At 36.6% G+C, this 18,946-nt stretch overlaps 2 protein-coding genes across 2 annotated transcripts; one reads left to right on the top strand and one right to left on the bottom strand.

The window, feature by feature from the left end:
- The first annotated feature begins 1,416 nt into the window (after positions 1–1,416).
- Positions 1,417–5,678, top strand: LOC140156712 (novel acetylcholine receptor chaperone-like). Its single transcript, XM_072179649.1, has 2 exons — positions 1,417–1,662; positions 4,205–5,678. The coding sequence occupies exons 1-2, from the start codon at positions 1,552–1,554 to the stop codon at positions 4,535–4,537; spliced, it is 444 nt and encodes a 147-aa protein (XP_072035750.1). The 5' UTR covers positions 1,417–1,551; the 3' UTR covers positions 4,538–5,678.
- A 4,707-nt stretch (positions 5,679–10,385) lies between these two features.
- Positions 10,386–18,863, bottom strand: LOC140156710 (uncharacterized). Its single transcript, XM_072179648.1, has 5 exons — positions 18,670–18,863; positions 13,705–13,913; positions 12,799–12,980; positions 11,999–12,150; positions 10,386–11,320 (listed from the first exon to the last, which is right to left on the bottom strand). The coding sequence occupies exons 1-5, from the start codon at positions 18,745–18,747 to the stop codon at positions 11,201–11,203; spliced, it is 741 nt and encodes a 246-aa protein (XP_072035749.1). The 5' UTR covers positions 18,748–18,863; the 3' UTR covers positions 10,386–11,200.
- Positions 18,864–18,946: the final 83 nt, after the last annotated feature.

The raw sequence follows: 18,946 nt of genomic DNA, 5'->3' as shown, positions 1-18,946 counted from the left end.
TTTATTTCCTTTCTTTCTTTTTTCGTTTGCATGATCAGGCTATAGGGGTCCGACGCATAAATGACATCTATCTTAAAGGAGTATTTCGTGATCCTAGTATCATCTTTTTATGACATTTTTTAGTAGACATGGTAGATATGCTTGAAAAAATCTTATTCCCAAAATTTCAGTTGATTCCGATTTTGCATTATGCGTGTTATGCATGACTATGTGTATTACACTGCTCCATAGGCCACTGTTGTAATTCAAAATTGACGATATTTTTGCTAGACGAATTAAATCTGCACGAATTATTTTTTGGACATAAACATTATGTAGCCAGAGGTTTCCAGTGGTATAAAAATCTCAATTTTTTTGAGAAAAGTGAGGGGATAATAATAATAATAATAATAATAATAATAATAATAATAATAATAACTTTATTTAACACGGTAAAACATGTTCAATACAATATTGATCTTCCACATGTCCGTGTGGATATTAAAACATTATTAAAATATAAAATATAAAAGTTTGTTAAAAGATAATTATAATGCAAAAATGTACATAGACTAATACAATATTTCACTAAGTGACAAAAAATTTATAATAAATGAATATGATAAAAATGATCTGCATTCATCCGCATATCATTGTTATTCTTCTTCTTCTTCTTATTATTATTATCATTATATTATATTATTAAGTAAACTTTGTTTATATTATTAACATTGTTATTATTATTATTATTAATATTATTATCATATTATTATTATTATCATCATATTACTGAGAAAAAAAAATCGTTCCTCTATTTTGTTATAAAATATCCTTTCTTTCCTTCCTTCCCGGGTTTATCATGACTTTGTGCATGCCCGACGGCCCCAGCACTATAAAACATACTACGCCGCACCGCCGAGAGTTCAAGCAATCGATCGTGCATCAATCAACAGCAGCACAATACCCGCGGTATAAAAAAGGGGCGAAAGTGCACGGGTGCGAAATAGAAAGGGGGCGAAAGTGCACGGGTCCGAAATTGAAAGGGTGCGAACCGTCCAGCATTCGTCCCATGTTTCTTCTGATGATTCCTAGAGTACTGCAGGCCTTTGATCTAATTTTGGCAATATGCTGGTTCCACGTTAAGTCACTGGAGATGGTGACACCGAGGTAGGCTACTTATGATTAGATGTTCTTTCTATGTCTTGTTGCGCAACGTTGTAATTGAAAAGGCTGGGTTTGGTCTTACGAGTTATGGTGAGATTAGCATCTTAGATGAACTACTGTACATTAAATTCTATTATTCAGTGTTTTCCACCATAGACCGTACGGTAACTCTTTACAGTCTATGTTTCCAGTTTCCACATTGCTGTTTAAAGACATTTCTTGTTTACAGAGTACCCCATGCATGACCAAGAGAGGGCGCGCGATAGTAAACAAAAAAAAAATTCTGCAGATTTCCGGAAAGCATGCATTTGCTTTGTCATGTTTTTAGCTCGTCAGCTTTTAATTAATTAGTAAATTCCGTTTCCTTGTCACATCAATACTGGTCAAACTACACAGTCTCTATGCAAGATGGCGAAGTCAATTTTGATAGCTTTTTCAGCGTGTATTGGGTTGTATTTCATGTATACGGGTTTCTGTAAAATGAGTCCAGGTGTCAACGAAAATCTACACAATTCAATGGTGAGTAAGCTTACTTTAAAAATAACTCTACGAATTGTAGCTAGGCTAGGTCTTGCATGTATACAAACCAACATTCACAGTGCTTACCTGCTTATTATATTAATTATGATTTACCTTTCATTGATGTACTTGGTACAATCAAACTAAGTATTTTTGGCCCGACTAGCCCCGCACATATCGTCATCATCCCTATATTCTCAGAGGATGATTTAAGGAAGCCCCATCATGCACTGCAAACGTGTTATCACCAGAGTTTCAACTGCCACTTTACTTTTCAAATCCCATTGAACTCTGTGCAAAAGATGTTGTTTAAGAATTGTGCGTGTGTCATTATTAGTTGGTCGATTTCAGATCTAAAGTGATGTATGCATGAAGGATAATTCACACCTTCTGTAGGTAACATAAAATGTGAAATCGACCAGCATTGTGAATGCGTTTTATTGTAAATATATCAGTCCAAATTCAAATTTAACCATGGCCGTCAATGCTATGTGCGAGCAGTCGTGTCATGTTCACTCACACAGCTGTGCTAACCGCAAGTCAACACAGTGGCGTGGTGGGAAGTGCTTAAATCATCCTCTGCTATATTCTATAATCTTTGTGTCAAAAATTGCAGTGCCAGTGATACAGTCATGACAGTGTACATGTCATGTACAGACTACAGTCTGTCCACTTAGTAGGTATGCTAGGTGAATTTAAATTTGCCATCAAACTGCATCATTTTATATATCAAATTAAAGCCCTTGAGTAAACAAAGCCAAAACTGAAAACCATTTTTTCATAGCACTTTCCGTAGCAAAGTTACATCTTGTCAAAGCAAGATTGACTTTCATCAAAAAGATTCAGCTAGCAAAATTCCCCAAAATGGCATTTCGGGGGTGTTTCTAGATCTTAGTCTCATTATGATAGCAGCTTTTTTAATGGAAATGCTATCCAAATCCTCTAAAATTCCATGTGCGGGTGACTTATCACCATAAAAAATCATATATTTGGGTCAAGTGAAGTATAGAAAACATATTTATGTAGGTTTCTTTCTTCGGGCACTTGTTTTAAATTTCTATGTAAAAATGCATTGACATTGTCGGCGAATTTGACTGACTAGCAAATGTGTTAACTAAGGTTTGCCTGGGTTACCTACACTTAGAAGTACAAACCAAATCTGTGGACTGTGGCATCGGGGGTCGATGCTCTGCGTTACACGCAAGCGCGACTCGACGCGTAAAGAGCATGGTGTACAAATCGCGCAGCAGTTGGCGCGCCAAAGAAGTATTGCGCTGAAATAATTATTCTCATACCTGCAGTTTCCGAGGTCTATTTACTTTGTACTTCTATGTGGACAGACTATAGTACAGCGAATCCTCTCGTTTTTCAATGGCGATTTTGTTCGAGATAGGCCGAGCGACTCAGGCTAAGCATACCATTTACACCAAAAATATGAAGCCTATCATATGAGATACCACAGAGTTTCTATTCTACACATTGTTACGATATGTGCATGCTCAAGAGTACCCCTTTAATATGAAAATTTGATTTGTTTTCAGGTAAAACCCAGGTTTTGTACACTAAGTTGAAATGCAATACCGGTACACTAATTAGCAGCGACTGCTGTTTGTTGTACATATATTTACTGCATTTTATCCGTAAAGATTTTTAGATCACCGTAAAAATTGTGATATATTTAATTTTGAGAATTACAATAAAGGAACACATTTAGCTCATTCAGTTAAGATCCAGGTGCTTGTATAGAATATTCAATCACAAGTCCTGTAGCACAATGCATATAACTTTCTTTATATATATCAAGTATTGACTGTCTTCATGAACTTGAACTGCTTATATTATGTTATGTAACCATTTTTGACCGTAAATGTATGCCAATTAAACTGTCTAAAGATCTAGCACTAGCTCCAGCGCGTTTTACGCCGGTGATCGCGGCCAGCGATCGCTGTCGCCACTTCATGGGCGTGAGCATTCCGCTAGAAATAGAAATCAGTTTCCAGTGATAAGCATATTCTGACGAGTGTCGGCTTCGGCTGGCTTGCATGAAACAATATTGTAAATAATGCTTTAATAAATCACCAAGTCTATTTTAAATGTATAACTTTCTTTATCTATGTCAATTATAGAATGTGCTGCTTTTAGAGGCTAGCGCCAGTAGCGCCTATAATCCTTCTTTTTTTTTTTTTTTTTTTGCTCTTCACTTTTTCAAACCACCGGAAAAAAAATTGGGTCAACCTTTTCTGGTTGTCGAGGAAGGGACGGCAAAATTGAATTTTCTTCAGCCCCCGGGTAGGGGCGGCCACGGTACGCCAAGTGCTGACGTACGCTCGCAAAAGCAAGCTTCTGGCATGTTGATAAAAAGCACAAGAAACAAAATGCACATTTTGCACAGTATGTGCTTGTAGGGAGAACCTGTTGTATAGGCCTACATGCGGTAGGAAGGTGGCGGATCTGTGCAAAGGGCGAATACCAGGGTACTTTTATTCCCACCATGATACAGATTTTTAATCGCCCAACAATCTTTTTTTGTTTTTTACTACAGAAAAAACACTTTGTGAACTACGCCAGAGTGGCTCCGCTTCGTACCCATTACAACCTCAAATGGAAAGGGATGAACTATCGTAAATTTGTTGCTGGTCTAGAAATCACTGGAGGTGCAGGTCTTCTGGTGACAACAAGCCATCGATCAAGGACTGTATCTTACATTCTACTCTTGTTTTGTGTTGGAGCTATGCTACACACCTACCAGACTCTTGGTGACCCAATAACTAAAGTCTACACACTCCTAGCATCCGGAGCTGTGATAATAGTGCAAATGATAATAGAAAGGAGAGTGGGAAGTCAACCCAAACAGGAGAAAGAGAAGAGCAGCTGATTTAGTTCTACATTGGTTCATAAATTTATGTGATTTTTTTGTGCTTTATTGACGTTTTTGAGCACGGAGCAGGTGATGCTTGGGCATGTTGGGAGAATGGGCTATTCCAGTTGAAATCCAAACATGTCCTTAGTCTCTTACACAGGAGTGTAGATTTCAAATTGAATCCCACATTCAGGTAATCCCATTTGAATTTCACACCCCCTGTGTAGTAGATAAAAGGTCATGTCTTCCAAGTGGAATAGCACGTTTTTCTTTTAAATTCAGTATTTAAGCCAAATTGGCATTGGAAGTTAGCAATGCATTGTGGGACAATTTTTGCAGTTTTGGGACACTTTGCCTTCTGACATATTGGGAAAATTCAGAAAAATTGGTTTTTGTGCGTACAAGATATAATTTAAAATGTTTTATAAGAATGAAAACAAACCCAACAAACATTATTGAATAAATTAATTATTTAATAATTACAGCAATTTCCCCGATATGTCAGAGGTCAAAGTGTCCCATAACTGCTCTCAAAAAACCGGAAGTTAGAATGGCGATTGGGCTTATTCTTTAAATCATGAGAACATAGACAATTTACTTTTTGATCATGATATTTTGTGTCTAATCATATGATGATTGAACTCTTGAGTATCAGGGGTTAAAATGTAATAATCAACAATTTATCATCATCATGGAACTTTTGAAGAATGTAATTCTTCCTAATAAGGATGATTTTAAACTATTGCGATGCAAACATCATTTTGCAATTACCATTTATTACATCTTCCTACAATCCTACCTGTTTTTGAACCTAAATGCCTTATGCAATTACTGTACCTTTTATGAAATAAATAAATGCTCTTTTGTATGTAGATGTAGATGCATCAATGTATTGTATTGTATTGTACTTCAGATTGTAAACTTGGTATATGGTATTCAGTAGGTACAATAAATAAGTTACCAGTTTTTGAATATGACCTTACAGCCCATTAATCAGAACACTGGTTACCTTGGTTTTGAAATCTGCCCTCACTTAAGTTGTGAGGTCATATAAAAACTAAGGCTGGCATTTTCAGGCGGGCTCGCGGGTACCCGCCCGAGATTACATTACCCGGGCAGGAAATACCCTGCCCGGGTGCCCAAATTATTATTATTATTTTTTTTTTTATTTTTTTTTTTTGGTTTTGTAGTGTCCCTGGACCTAGACCTAAATGCTAGGATCACTCATGGTTGACCTAAAAAAATTGAATTTGAATGCATTTTGATATCAATAATAGAGTATGATATGAAAACAACTTATCAATTTTCATATTTAAATGAATGATCCTAGCATTTAGGTCTAGGTCCAGGGACACTACAAAACCGAAAAAATAAATAACTTTAAAAAAAAATGCGCCGGGTCACAAAATTACCCAAAATGACACCCCTAAAAAAAAAATGGTACCTTACTTATTACATAATTCATTCATTATCTTTAATTGTTTTGTGTTCTTGATTGATATGGGAAAATGCAATAAAGTGTACATTAAAATAAAAAAATGTACAGTGAAATTTCTCACACTGGGGCATGGTGAGTGATTGTTGCTTGCAGGGAGGTTATACATATACATGCATGTAACATGGAATTTGATTCACCAACAGGCTATTTTTGAAAGTGGTACAGTTGTTCGAACAGAAGGGTTCGCTATTTGGTACATTTTTTGTAACTGACACAACAGCATATTAAAGGCCTATTAAGTGATCCCAGCAAAGGTGTAAAAATAAAATTGTTTATAAAAAAATATTATAAATTGCCTAGCTGAGAGTGAAGGATAAGTCATTAAAATTGTAATTTTTTGCTATAAAAAATTGGCAAAAAAAATCAGGAAAAGTCATGCTGACAAAATGAGGGCAATCTTTGATTTTATATAAAAGTACATGTACAACTTTATGGGGCACATTATGGAGCAAAAGCACTTCATGCCCCGATGATGTTTACACAGAGAATAAATAAATCGAAGCAGTATTGGAAATAAGGCAGTCAAAAGCCTGTGAAAATCAAATCACTGTGGCCCCTATACACTGTACATACATGTACACTCTTCTGTGGGCCAGGGCTTGTAAAATTTGTTTTATAAAATCAGCAAGCCCACAAGACTCAATGCCGACTTTATCCTTACTGCTACATTGTAACAGCATACAGTAATCAGTGCCTAATGTGACCATATGGGCTTCCTTGACATAACTGCAATTTTAAACACAAACTAAAAGTGCCCTCCTGTTAAAATCCCACCAGCAAATATCCTTAATTCTTGTTGGGATTTCAGAAGAGAGAAAGAGAGCTATTTGTATTTGAAATTTGCCGTAAGGCAAAGGAGCCTATGTGAGCCATTAGACAAATCTTTACTGTATTTGTCGATTTGTGAGTGTTACGTCTTAGAAAGTGTCACAAATGTGAACCAGTTTAACATTCAAATCTTAAAAAATGTGGTATCCAAAATTCCAAATTCAAGCTTGAAAAGGACTCATCAATGAAATACATCATAAGGTGTAATTTTTTTTTTAATTGAGCTTTCAAACATGCATTATGTGCTAATTTTAAAATTTGACTTTGGGCCTGTAAAAATTGACGAGGGTCCACTACATTCAACTTATTTTGTTTGAGAAGTAGAATGGCTCTTGAAAAAAAATTGGTGTATATACTCTTTTTTTAAGGTTCCTTTACCATCAGTGGCGTGCGCAAAGGGGGGGGGGGCATGCCCCCACTTTTGTTGGTCATTCGGGGGATTAACATTAAAAACATCAAAATTTGCTCCTAATCAGACTCCATTCAGGGGAACTGAACAACCCGCCCCCCCCCCCACTTTCAATGTGCTGCGCACGCCACTGTTTACTATTGCATATATATGTGGGACCTTGTCAAGCGGGACCTTGTGCAAACTAATTATGTGCTGGACGGTTAGCAATACGCTTAATTTGTAAAAGGAAATCTGTAAACCATGTTAATATATTCACTGAGTATGGACTTTGAAGAGCCTGTTCATTGGACAGTGAGGGTTCTTGGTACGTCCACATTCCAGACAAGTTCTACCTTGTATGGGAAACATGTATCACAACTTAAGGGATCTAAAATGAGCGTTTATTGCGTTTCGACAGTATTTTTTGTGGGACATGAGAGCACCTCAGACCTATCGAATTGCATTCTGAATACGAAGCATGTCTTTCTGATATCAAATAATTTTAATTTTTTGAAAATCACAATATAATACAAATTTTATGACAAATTATAAAAAAATTGATATTTTTCAAATTTTGATATATAACAGTCCTCAAGTAAATTATATAAATCTAATGACATATTCTTAAAGTGTATGTAGCAGGAGGAAAAGCCGACGGTCAATTGAAAATTTTGACCTTTCATATTGAAGATATGGATTTTTTCCCAAAAGACCTAATTTTTTTTGGTGTTTTGGGAAAAAAATCCATATCTTCAATAATGAAAGGTCAAAATTTTCAATTGATGGTCCGCTTTTCATCCCACCTACATACACTTTAAGTATAAATCTGAAGTTTACTTCAAGTACTGTTAAATATCAAAATATCAATTTTTAATGATTTGCCATAAAATGTGTATTAAATTGCAATTTCAAAAAATAAAATTATTTGATATCAGAATGACATTCTTCGATTCAGAATGCAATTCGATATGTCTGATGTGCTCTAATGTCCCACAATAAATACTGTCCAAACGCTCATACCCCAGCCCTTAACAAAATTCTATTCGTCGTAGAAGTGACGTAGTTAGTCGGATAACTACCATAGCAATAGATGTATACAATTTTGAATATATCGCCCTGCACTACAACGTTCACACGTTACTGTCACTTACTGATGCATTGAACCATAGATGTCAAAGAAATGCTGATCACTCACAACTGTAAGATTAGTATCTTTGAAAAGAGTGGTATTGTATTCAATCTATGATTGCAGACAGACACACGTGATGAGTACAACCTGCTTTGTATTGCAGGCCCGGATTGCAGGGCAATATTCAAAAATTGTATTCATATATATAATTGCTATGGTATTAATCCGATTATTACGTCACTTCTACGCCGAATATTCATGTGGAATTGAAGTAAACTCACAATGGAACAGATGTAAGTGTATGTAAAATAATTATGTGGTGAACAGTGATATTTTGTACTTGATGTGAATATAATGTTGGACCAAATTAAATTTGAACAACTCTTCTTCAATTTGGGAGCATGTATGAATCTTTTCTCATTTAATTATTGCATGTCATGTCTGGATCAGCTACACCATCAAAAACAATTATTAGCTGAAGATATCTACACTTCAATATTCCTATTGGGGCCACCTGTACAGATACACCATGCCAATGTACTTGGCTGGTACTGTGCAGTACGTACCAGGGGAGTATCTGTGTACCACTGCTGGCGAGTCATGTGCAGTAGCACCATTGGTACCGCACTCCCTGTGTACAAGTCAGGTACCTTGCCGATGGTGTACCTATGCAGGCAGCGTCAGTAGAAATCTTGTAGTGTACTTCTAAAAAGGATGGTCCAATTAGCAGACAATATTTGTGACACGACCAAAGGCGGCAAATTTGAAATATTGATAAAGGCAGAAATATGGAGTAAAAAACAATGAAATAAATATAAAATACACATCATAAAACCTCAAAACTTTAGAACCAAGTATGCTAGACCTTTGGTGTTTTCAGTATGACAGCCTAATGTTTGTGGTAATACTGTAAAAGTCAATATTTTCGCGAGAAGATATTTTCACGATTTTGAAGATTTTGTCAATTGCGCAAGAATTAAATTTCACGGTTTTGATATTGATACAATAGAAACCTAATGCAGAAGGTTATTTTCACGAGTTTTTATTTTCGCGATTTTATGTCCACTCGCGAAATTCGCGAAAATAAAAACCTCGCAAAAATGTCTACTTTTACAGTAATTAAAAGTAACTGAATTTTCAAAAATGCCTCCTTTAGCCCTCACGGAACAAATTGTGTGCATCAAAATGTATTGTTGCACTTTAAGATGCAATTTCTACAGCCATCTTAATTAAAAAGTGGCCTGTCCAGGACTCCGGGGGCCTTTGGTGCTGAAACCCCGCACATTGTTAAAAATCATGTAAAATCAGCCGTTTTTTGGCGATTTTAACCATTAAGCCCCCCACATAACTCTGAAAGGCCCTCTGAGCCCCCCCAACGAAAAGATCCTGGACATGCCGGTGTTAAAGGTCCAAATTGGAAAACATTTCCATTAGAAGATCAGACTATGGCCATACCGTAACATGAGCAGTTTATTTCGACTTGAAGGCATAGATAGTCTTGCAAATATGGGCTAACTTTCCCCTGGGTCATCGAATGTGCCATGAATTAGTAGGACTGCAACTTGGTCAGTTACCCACATCTGTTGTTTCTACATGTAGCTTTTGGGAGTAGGGGCACCCTGAATACAAACATAAAATTATAAAAACATCGCATTTAAAAGCCTTCAAATGAAGAAATCCATTTTATTCACCACCATAAATATCACTTGACCTTTGTACAAAATATATCTAACTGGTATTAGTCCATGATTCAGAATTCAGTGCTGCTTGTAATACCTTCCAATTTAAAAATCAAACTCAAGGGATAGCAACAGCTATATTTTTGTGTTCTCTTTCAGATACTGGATTTCAAGTGTTCATAAATGGAAAACATGAATGAGTATAAGCGTTTCTATAGCTTATAGTGAAACATGACCTAAAAGTTTCTGACGATTCTGTTCTGTCTGGGACATCCTCTATATGGAAATTAACATGAAAAAAATCCCTTTTATAATAGTACACAGAGCTGTACCCCTTTTATAATAGTACACAGAGCTGTACTTTAGCTCACTGGCAAAAAACCCAAAACTTGGGTATTACTGACTTGAATCTGTCTCTTGGCAGCAGTTTCTGAAAACTTTCTGCTTTATATAACCACCAATATCTCAAATTTTGCTACTAAACCTTATTCTTTTTAGTACAGTTTCTGAATGAATTAAATCTCACACCTTGCTTTGCCCACAATTTTATGGGATTTCCCAATTTGTGTGTGTGTCTATTCATATCGTACCATTTCATTCATAACCATAATATTGGCAGTGACATCAGTGCATAATTCATTGGGCACAGCCTCAAATCACTAGAGTTCGCTCTAAGAGCTGGCGTCCACGCACGCGCTTAAAGATGCCGCATAGATGCACAAGCGAAACAGCTGCTTCAACATGTTTAAAACATCACTGCCACATCAAGGTGAAAAATGGTATGTTGACATAAAGCATGTTGACATACAGCATGTCAAACAGGGCACTACTAATAATCCTCATTGCGACCAGTGGCGTAACTAGGGGGGCAAGGGGGGGGGGGCAACGTGCCCTGGGTGCTACCACTAGGGGGGCACCAAATCGGCCTCACTTAAAAAAATATTGAACCTACCATTTGGCATGCATGAGCATGATTGCAATTTCATAATGTTTTATTATTAAAATACACCCCCGCGTCTAAGATATTCTCGAGTGGGGGGTGTAGGGTGCCAATTTTGTTTCTTGCCTCGGGCGCTACCCAACCCTAGTCACGCCACTGATTGCGACAAATGGTATTTCAATTGTTTTATGATTATTTCCTTCCATGTTGACATTAAGGCCATGTTATCTTCTTAATTTTCTTCTTTGGTGATGTTGAATCCTCTCCTGACTGTGTAGGTGATGTGGTTGAGGCAGGTTTGGTATCTTCAGATGACGATGTGTCACCAGATAACTAAAGCAAATGGAATAAAAAAAGAAAGCAAAACGATGATTATTAGTTATTGCAGATACCAAATCACAAGCCATCGAGGGGCAAATTTCTACCACTATGTACTAAATGGCTGTTGTGTGAAACTATACTGTGTTCTTGAAGAAGTTCATTAGGTTTATTTGATACAATTATAACAATGTTCTTCTTATCCAAACCAATTCTATTTACTGAACTGAGTGTCGGCCATCTTGGTTGAATGTCATCATCAGAGTGATGGTATTTGATCTTTCCTTCTAGTTGATTGGACCTCTGTTGGTGACCAACCAAGGAAGGATCAAGTATCATCACTCCGATGATGACCTTCAACCAAGATGACTGAAACAGTCAGTTCAGTAAATAGAATAGGTTTCGACAAGAAGAACATTTTGATTATACTGTATTATTATACCTGTGACTAAGGCCACTAGCAGTTGCAAATATTCCAAATGGATTCAAATGGCTTTGCTGTTTAAAAAAAGTAATGAAATCTGTGATCAATGAAAGTTGAAATTGAAAAATACAGGCCTTTAGGTGACAGATCAAATGGAAAAATAATGGGTCTTTGGGTGACGGAGCATGGGTTTTAATAAACAGTTCAGGTTATTGCGCAACAGTTAGCCCTACATACAGGCCCGCAGCAATCATAGATAGATGCCTTACCTCTGCTGATGGTCTCTTGAGTGATATCTTCTGTGATTGTGAGATTACTGCCGGTGATTTGAGTGATATCTTGGCGACATCTCCTTCAAGAGATGACTTGGATTCACCTAGTCTTATCACTTTGATTGGTGTCAAGGTATTCGTCTTTTCACCTGCAAAAGAGGATGGCAATTTTCAGTTCATGGCTGCTATTGTTAATAGGCCTCTATTTATGCAAATATATTGATAAGAACAAAGGTACTGGTATAAGATGGTAACCTCTCCCCCGACCCAACATCTTCATTTGACAGTGGTTCAACATTTGCGTAAGATTTTTGCTGATGTATCAGTCTGTTATAGATGGTATGGAAAATGATGACTTATAACTGTCTCATCGTCAAAATTCTGTCCTCCAGGAAGATTCCATGGTACAATTGCAAATTGCATATGATAATACAATAAAACATGTGGTAGGTATGAATGATTGTGGAATTGATCTAGAGACATGGCCCTGGCTACCAACATGGCTGCCATTTCAACTGATATACCTTACCCATATTCTAACCCTAACCCCCTCTCCTATCCCTAATCCCTCAGGGTGGTGGCAGTGATTCATTTTTAGACTAATTTTGATTTTTTTTCACTGCCCATTATGGGGATTGTACAGATCTTGTTTAAACCAAAGCAGGGAAAGAACTACATGTATATGATATTAGTGTTGAATCCCTTTTAAGTGTTTTATGGAAATTGCCAGTAAACAAACAGAGAATGCCCCACAGTCAAGTCGAGCACTGCCCAAAAAAGAAACTGTTACACTTTACCTTCATCCTCAGTTTTAGTACTCTTTGCTAGGGATGAAGATGAGGAAGCTGGCTTTGAAGAAGAGTTGAGTCTGATAATGCCGCGGTTCTTCACTACCGGTGGAGGTTTTAATCTGGCTTTTGATGATGGAATATTGGCAGAGATAAGAAGACCACCTTGTTGACTTTGTGTATCCTGTGACCTGGAAATTAGGAAGAAGTAGACTAGTTAAGACAGGGCTGTCAACTCTCACACCCCCACTCCAAGGTATTGAAATCACATGCCAAGTGAGTAATATCACACACCGATGTAGTAAAACCTCACATCATCAAAATATTATGGATGAAATTTTTTGTCCCTATACCAGGGGTGTAGCCAGCTTTATTGGTCGGGGGGGGGGGGCAAAATAAAATTTCGGGGGCACAGACAAAAAAAATACAGTTGCATCATACAATACATAGAGACTGTGTGTCTTCGAGCTCCAAAAACGGGTTTATTGGGACGATGTGGTATTTTACACTGTTTTCGCCCATTATCAGGATGGAAATGGCTTTATCTTTACAATGTGTGCTATTTTGGCCCATGATTGGGCTGAATTTTGGTAGAAAAGGGGCCGCGAGTCCTTGCCCCTTTTCTTTTCCTTTGCCCTCCGGATTTTCTCTTTCATTTTTTTTTTGTCAGGGGGGCACTTTTTTCTTTCATTTTTTGTCAGGCTCTGCCCCCGCCCCCTGCAATACTACTTACTACTATAGCAGGTCAATTTAGAAGAGTATCTTTGAAAATGGTGTATTTTGCATCTGAACTCTTCCTAAACATAATTCATACAAAGAGTAAATTAACAATACAATTAATTCAAGCTTTAAAAAAATTCAGACATGCAAAGAAATGCAAAAAACATGCACGCCTCCAGTCCTCCACTGACATACCTATTTAATGATTTCCCATCTGCCTCTCCTTTGTTATCATCTAATTTAAATGTTTTCTTTCCATACAGCCTTTTGATTTTCTTAGCTGTGGCTTTACCTCGCCTGTTACCCCTTGGCTCTCTCTGCGCTAGTGGTGTCACTGTACGATGGAATATTTCCACTAACACTTCTTTGTTGAGTCTCTGAGAATGATCCAATTTTATTTGTCTCTGAAAATAATACAAACATGTTGGTCAGAGCATGGGTGTCAATCCGGGGGGAGGGGGAGGGACATGTCATGTCCCCTGGCCCTACCCTTTTGGCAAAATGGTCCATTTTTTGTTCTTTTCAGCCACTTTTTGACAATTCATTGATTGTCCCCCCCCCCCACATTTCAAGCTGGATTGGCGTTAATGCCAGAGTAAGAAACATTTAATTGCTCGCACGACAATGCCTAGATGTCGATCAACAAGCCTCAGCACATTTTACAGGTTGTCGCTGACCACTACAGCCCCACATCATGATAACATTCCAACATGATTAACACCCATAACATTCCAACATGATTAACACTGTGGGTGGGGAATGAAAGAAATGTGGGAATGGGAAATGGTGGAGCCCTGTGAGTCACTTTTGTTAAATTTGCTCCTCTTCCACCTGCACATTATCCTAGAAATTAAATGATATTTGAATTTAAACATAATTTACAACATTGAATGTTTAATTCGAACATGTACAGAAAGTGTGCAAAACAATATACCCATTCTCTGTCTCTCTTGATCCATCTATACTTACCCACTTCTCGCACACAAAGGGGACACCCTCTAGTACGAGGAACCCATACCGTACTTAGCTCTGCTGGTACGGTATGGGGTGATCTGTATGCAGAAAGCGAGTGCAACGTAATTTCAATTAGAGCAATTAATAAACAGTACAAGGCTCCAGAAGCTTAAATATCTGCATGTTTGTCATAATATTAATTACACGGGTTGTTGTACTTCTTACCTAAACGTGCATGGCTGAAATTGTAATTAATACTCCATTATGAATCCAGAAAAAAATAAGTTTTCCGGAGCACACAATCCCAATGTAACTTCAACTTTTAGTGCCGTAAATATGAAATATCACATGATCAGGTGTCACGTGTTACATTCAGGTCTGTGGCAAGGCGATGACGTCACTCTGTTTAGCTGCTTTATGACTTTGATTTATAGTGCCGTAAGCTTGCACGTACCGAATTTTTTAGATGTGTTTTTCATCTTTTTTGGTGATTGTACATACAATGCAGCATATGGTTCTTTTCATAAGGAACGCAGGATTAGTTTGATGAACAATTTAGAGTGAGTATATGGTCGAATCCAACCAAAAGTGTCCACGGGCCAAAAATAAAAGTCCGAAATAAAAATGTCTCCACAATTTTTCCTTTTGCCCATTGATTGATGACATATTGGCCTTATAGGAACCAAAAGTGCCATTACTAATCTTGAAAAATAAATCCAGGACGTGTGATATTAATTGTGATATCAAAACCTAATGTTACATACGAATGCAACGAGGATGCGGTCACTATCGCAATACTAATCAACCTAAAACAAATGGAATATTCCCATTAACGCTTTTTTCGTGTAATGTAGACCACAGGGAGTCAGGAAAATGCTAGCTCAACCAGAAAATATTTGTTTTTATTTTTATAACGCGATTAATATGATCTTAGTCAATTTATGCTAGTTTATTTTTGAAAATGAAGTTTAGGTCAGTTTCAGTATTTTATTTATCAAATGAGTATGAATCAATTTACACATTGTATTAGAACGAGTAGGATATATGTTTTCAAGAATATTAGGAATTACACGCATACACCTAACGCTTTATACAATGAAAAGGTAAAGAAACCCGGGTATTCGTAGGTAACATGAGCGATTTAACAATATCTATATTGAGTTTAGAGGTTTAAATTTTGCTATTATGGTAATGAATTAATAAAATGGTAGTTTTTAGATCTCTTTCAGATGGTACGTCAAAATGAATAAATGCTATTACCTTAGATCAAAAAATTTTGATGCTTTTAGCAAGATTTTGACCACTTCATTTTGATATACAAGTAGTTAATCAGCAATTTTACATAATAAATAATTGTTGAATGAATCCGTATATGGGTAATAATAGTGTCCTGGGGTACCGCTTAAAGTTTTTGACAATTAATTTCCATTGGTAGAGACACTTCATTACACATGTCATGTATTATGCTGTATTCGTAAGTAACATTTCAGTATTTGTAGGTAAGAATTAGACTTTTGGTGGATATCGCAATCAAAACTTCATTTTATAAAGCACTTTGAATGTATTATTTTTTTATGTGCGTTTATTGATACTTTAGACCCTATCATGTATTAATAATGTCGGTTCACAGCGGTTGAAAGAGGATTGAAGTAAGAAACGAAGGCACTAAAGTGACTTTAATTTGCTTAATTGCACACAAATCGCTTAAAACCGTTATTGCAGACTTGTGAAGTCCATCTTGGAGTCAGTTACGTCTTGTGGCCTTTCGCTTTGAGGGCAACTACAATTAGCTTTATACCAGGGTCCATCAATGTGTTGTCAAGATCATGAGACAATGAGAACAGTCGTTTTTTCCATGGTATTCGTAGGTAACCTTAGCGAAAACATCAAAAGTTACCTTCAATAAATCAATTTGGACACAAATTACTCAGAAACCAGAAGGTCGGTAAACATTTAAAATGAAGCACACATGACAGTTGACAAATCCAAGTATTTATCCCTTCTAATCTTCTTTGAATCTGATTTTTCTTTCAAATGAGCAGACCGTCGTCTATTTCAGTACATATTTTTCACCAATTACATGTAAGCCGTATTCAGTTTTGCATGATGGGCATGTATGTGAATTCGCAACTTTCATTGACATATGATTTGATAGCAAACATACAGGCCTTTGTTATGTACCAATATGGGCATAGGCATGAATGGCGGTGTTTCACAATACTGTCATGATGTCAAATTGTATTCGTAGGTAACATTCGGTTACAGAAATTTACCTACGAATACTTGCTTTTATTGTTGATATCTCAGAAATATTTAAACGCAGGCTATTGAAACTTGGTAGAAATAAAGAGTGTATTACCCTGCACCTATTGCTTAACTATTGTTTACTATTCTCTCACTTTGTGGAAATGGCACTGCTTTTAACATGTATTCGGAGGTAATGCATATTTTTTACCAAACCTACCTTTGTGCCATTTAGAATTTCTGGCAGCTAAACACAATAATAAAGATGTCCGAATGCAATGCATTTCAGTATTGGACATATCAAAGCTTGTATCAATTATGCATTTATTAGTGATTTCCATTTTTTAAAGATATATCTAGTGCTATGAAAAATTGTATTCGTAGGTAATGTAAAAAATACCACTCAAAAAATTATCACAAAAAATTCATAATTATGTACAAATATGTGAAAAATTGAACAGGCAATCTTTGAATACACACCTTTCAGGAAATCAATTTAGATTCAATCCAATGACTTCTTTTCATAACTGATTTATATGTTTTTAAAAATACATTAAGAAATATTTTGAAAAAATGGGTAAAAATAGCATGTTTTGGGGTCTCTGTGTCTAAGTTTTTCACAGAAGGGGGTCTTATTATATATGGCGTGAAGCGTATGATCAAGGCGAATAAACACAATACAAAAATAAATGCCAATTGATTAATACTTTTAAGTTATGGCCCTGAACATGCCGTACACTTTTCGTTGGATTCGACCATATGTGCAATTTACTGAGATGCCTCTTCTGTGCAAACTTTAAATAAAATAGGGCAGCGTCAATAACGAAAATGTCATACCGATAAATGACACGTCTGTTTTGCCCGTTTTTTTTAAGTTTGCCTTGCGAACTAGACACCCTCGCAAAATCCCGTTTGTACAAACTACAAGCCCTTTCAGTTCAAGTGAATTTTCTAAGTCACAGAAAATATCAATTTGCATTGATGGTAATAATTTAAAGTTGATTTCCCTGATAAGAGGTACCGTACAGCAAGTGATTGTCCCCACGTGCAATGCCAATGGCAAGTGTCCCCAGCCCTTCGACTTTGTGTCCGAGGGGGCGAGATGGAACAGCCAAATCTCGGCCAAAGCAACCATGGCATTGCCAATGGGAAGGAACGATCGATCGCAAATTTTCACACAAGTGACGTCACGTCATGTTGACCGACAGAATTCAAACGCATGGGCCAAATTGAAAGTGAAATTGAGTAACATTATGTAGGTAACCTAGGCAAACCTTAGTTAACACATTTACTAGTCAGCGAATTCGCGAGACCGGGCCCCAACACAATGCATATTTACATAGAAATTTGAATTTTTTTTGAGAATAGGTGGGTGAAGGAAACCTACATAAATATGTTTTCTATACTTCACTTGACCCAAATATATGATTTTTTATGGTGATAATCAAGTCGCACATGGAATTTTAGAGGGATTTTGATAGCAGTTCCATTAAAAAAGCTGCTATCGCCATGAGACTAAGATCTAGAAACACCCCGAAATGCCGTTTTGGGGAATTTTGCTAGCTGAATCTTTTTGATGAAAGTCAATCTTTGACAAGATGTAACTTTGCTACGGAAAGTGCTATGAAAAAAAGGTTTTCAGTTTTGGCTTAGTTTACTCAAGGGTTTTAATTTGATATATAAAATGATGCAATTTGATGGCAAATTTGAATTCACCTAGTATACCTACATTATGATCACACACAGTCTGACTCTGATTCTGAATCAGGTATCACTATCAGGGAATGGACATGCAATAAGCATGATAAGACTTATTCTTTATTATCATTCCTGATTCAAATTTCAATGCATGTTGCCATGAATACAAAACATACATGATGATGACTGATGAGTTTTACATGTACATGTTTAAAACTAAAAGCATGCTGCCATGCATTGTATGATGCAAGTTGTTAAGCTTACCTGTGAAAGAATGGTTACCAGTGTTTCTCTACTGAGAATTTCTGGATGCAGCAAATCTTCTGTTGATACTGTAACCATTATTACACGCGGTACTTATTCATGTATTGTAATTATATTTAAAAGTATCAAAACGGCTTAAAACTAAAAACGTCCATGTAAAAAGTGTGAAATCGCGATCGTTCGTTGCGATTGGTAAACACAGCTCGTAGGACAAACTTGTAGGCTCTTTCAATCAAGGCACTAAAATTAAATTTAATGAATACTTTAAATATTTTAG

This window comes from Amphiura filiformis, chromosome 7 (genome assembly GCF_039555335.1).
Source record: "Amphiura filiformis chromosome 7, Afil_fr2py, whole genome shotgun sequence".
In the NCBI taxonomy this organism is placed as follows: Eukaryota; Metazoa; Echinodermata; class Ophiuroidea; order Amphilepidida; family Amphiuridae; genus Amphiura; species Amphiura filiformis.
This window is presented reverse-complemented; position numbering and strand designations above follow the sequence as displayed.

Excerpts from the sequence above, each read along its gene's own strand:
- LOC140156712 (XM_072179649.1), top strand. The coding sequence starts at position 1,552 with ATGGCGAAGTCAATTTTGATAGCTTTTTCAGCGTGTATTGGGTTGTAT. Across the intron at positions 1,663-4,204 it reads AAAATCTACACAATTCAATG|AAAAAACACTTTGTGAACTA; the intron begins GTGAGTAAGCTT and ends TTTTTACTACAG.
- LOC140156710 (XM_072179648.1), bottom strand. The coding sequence starts at position 18,747 with ATGGTTACAGTATCAACAGAAGATTTGCTGCATCCAGAAATTCTCAGT. Across the intron at positions 13,914-18,669 it reads TGGTAACCATTCTTTCACAG|AGACAAATAAAATTGGATCA; the intron begins GTAAGCTTAACA and ends TATTATTTTCAG. Across the intron at positions 11,321-11,998 it reads TCAAGAGACCATCAGCAGAG|TTATCTGGTGACACATCGTC; the intron begins GTAAGGCATCTA and ends CATTTGCTTTAG.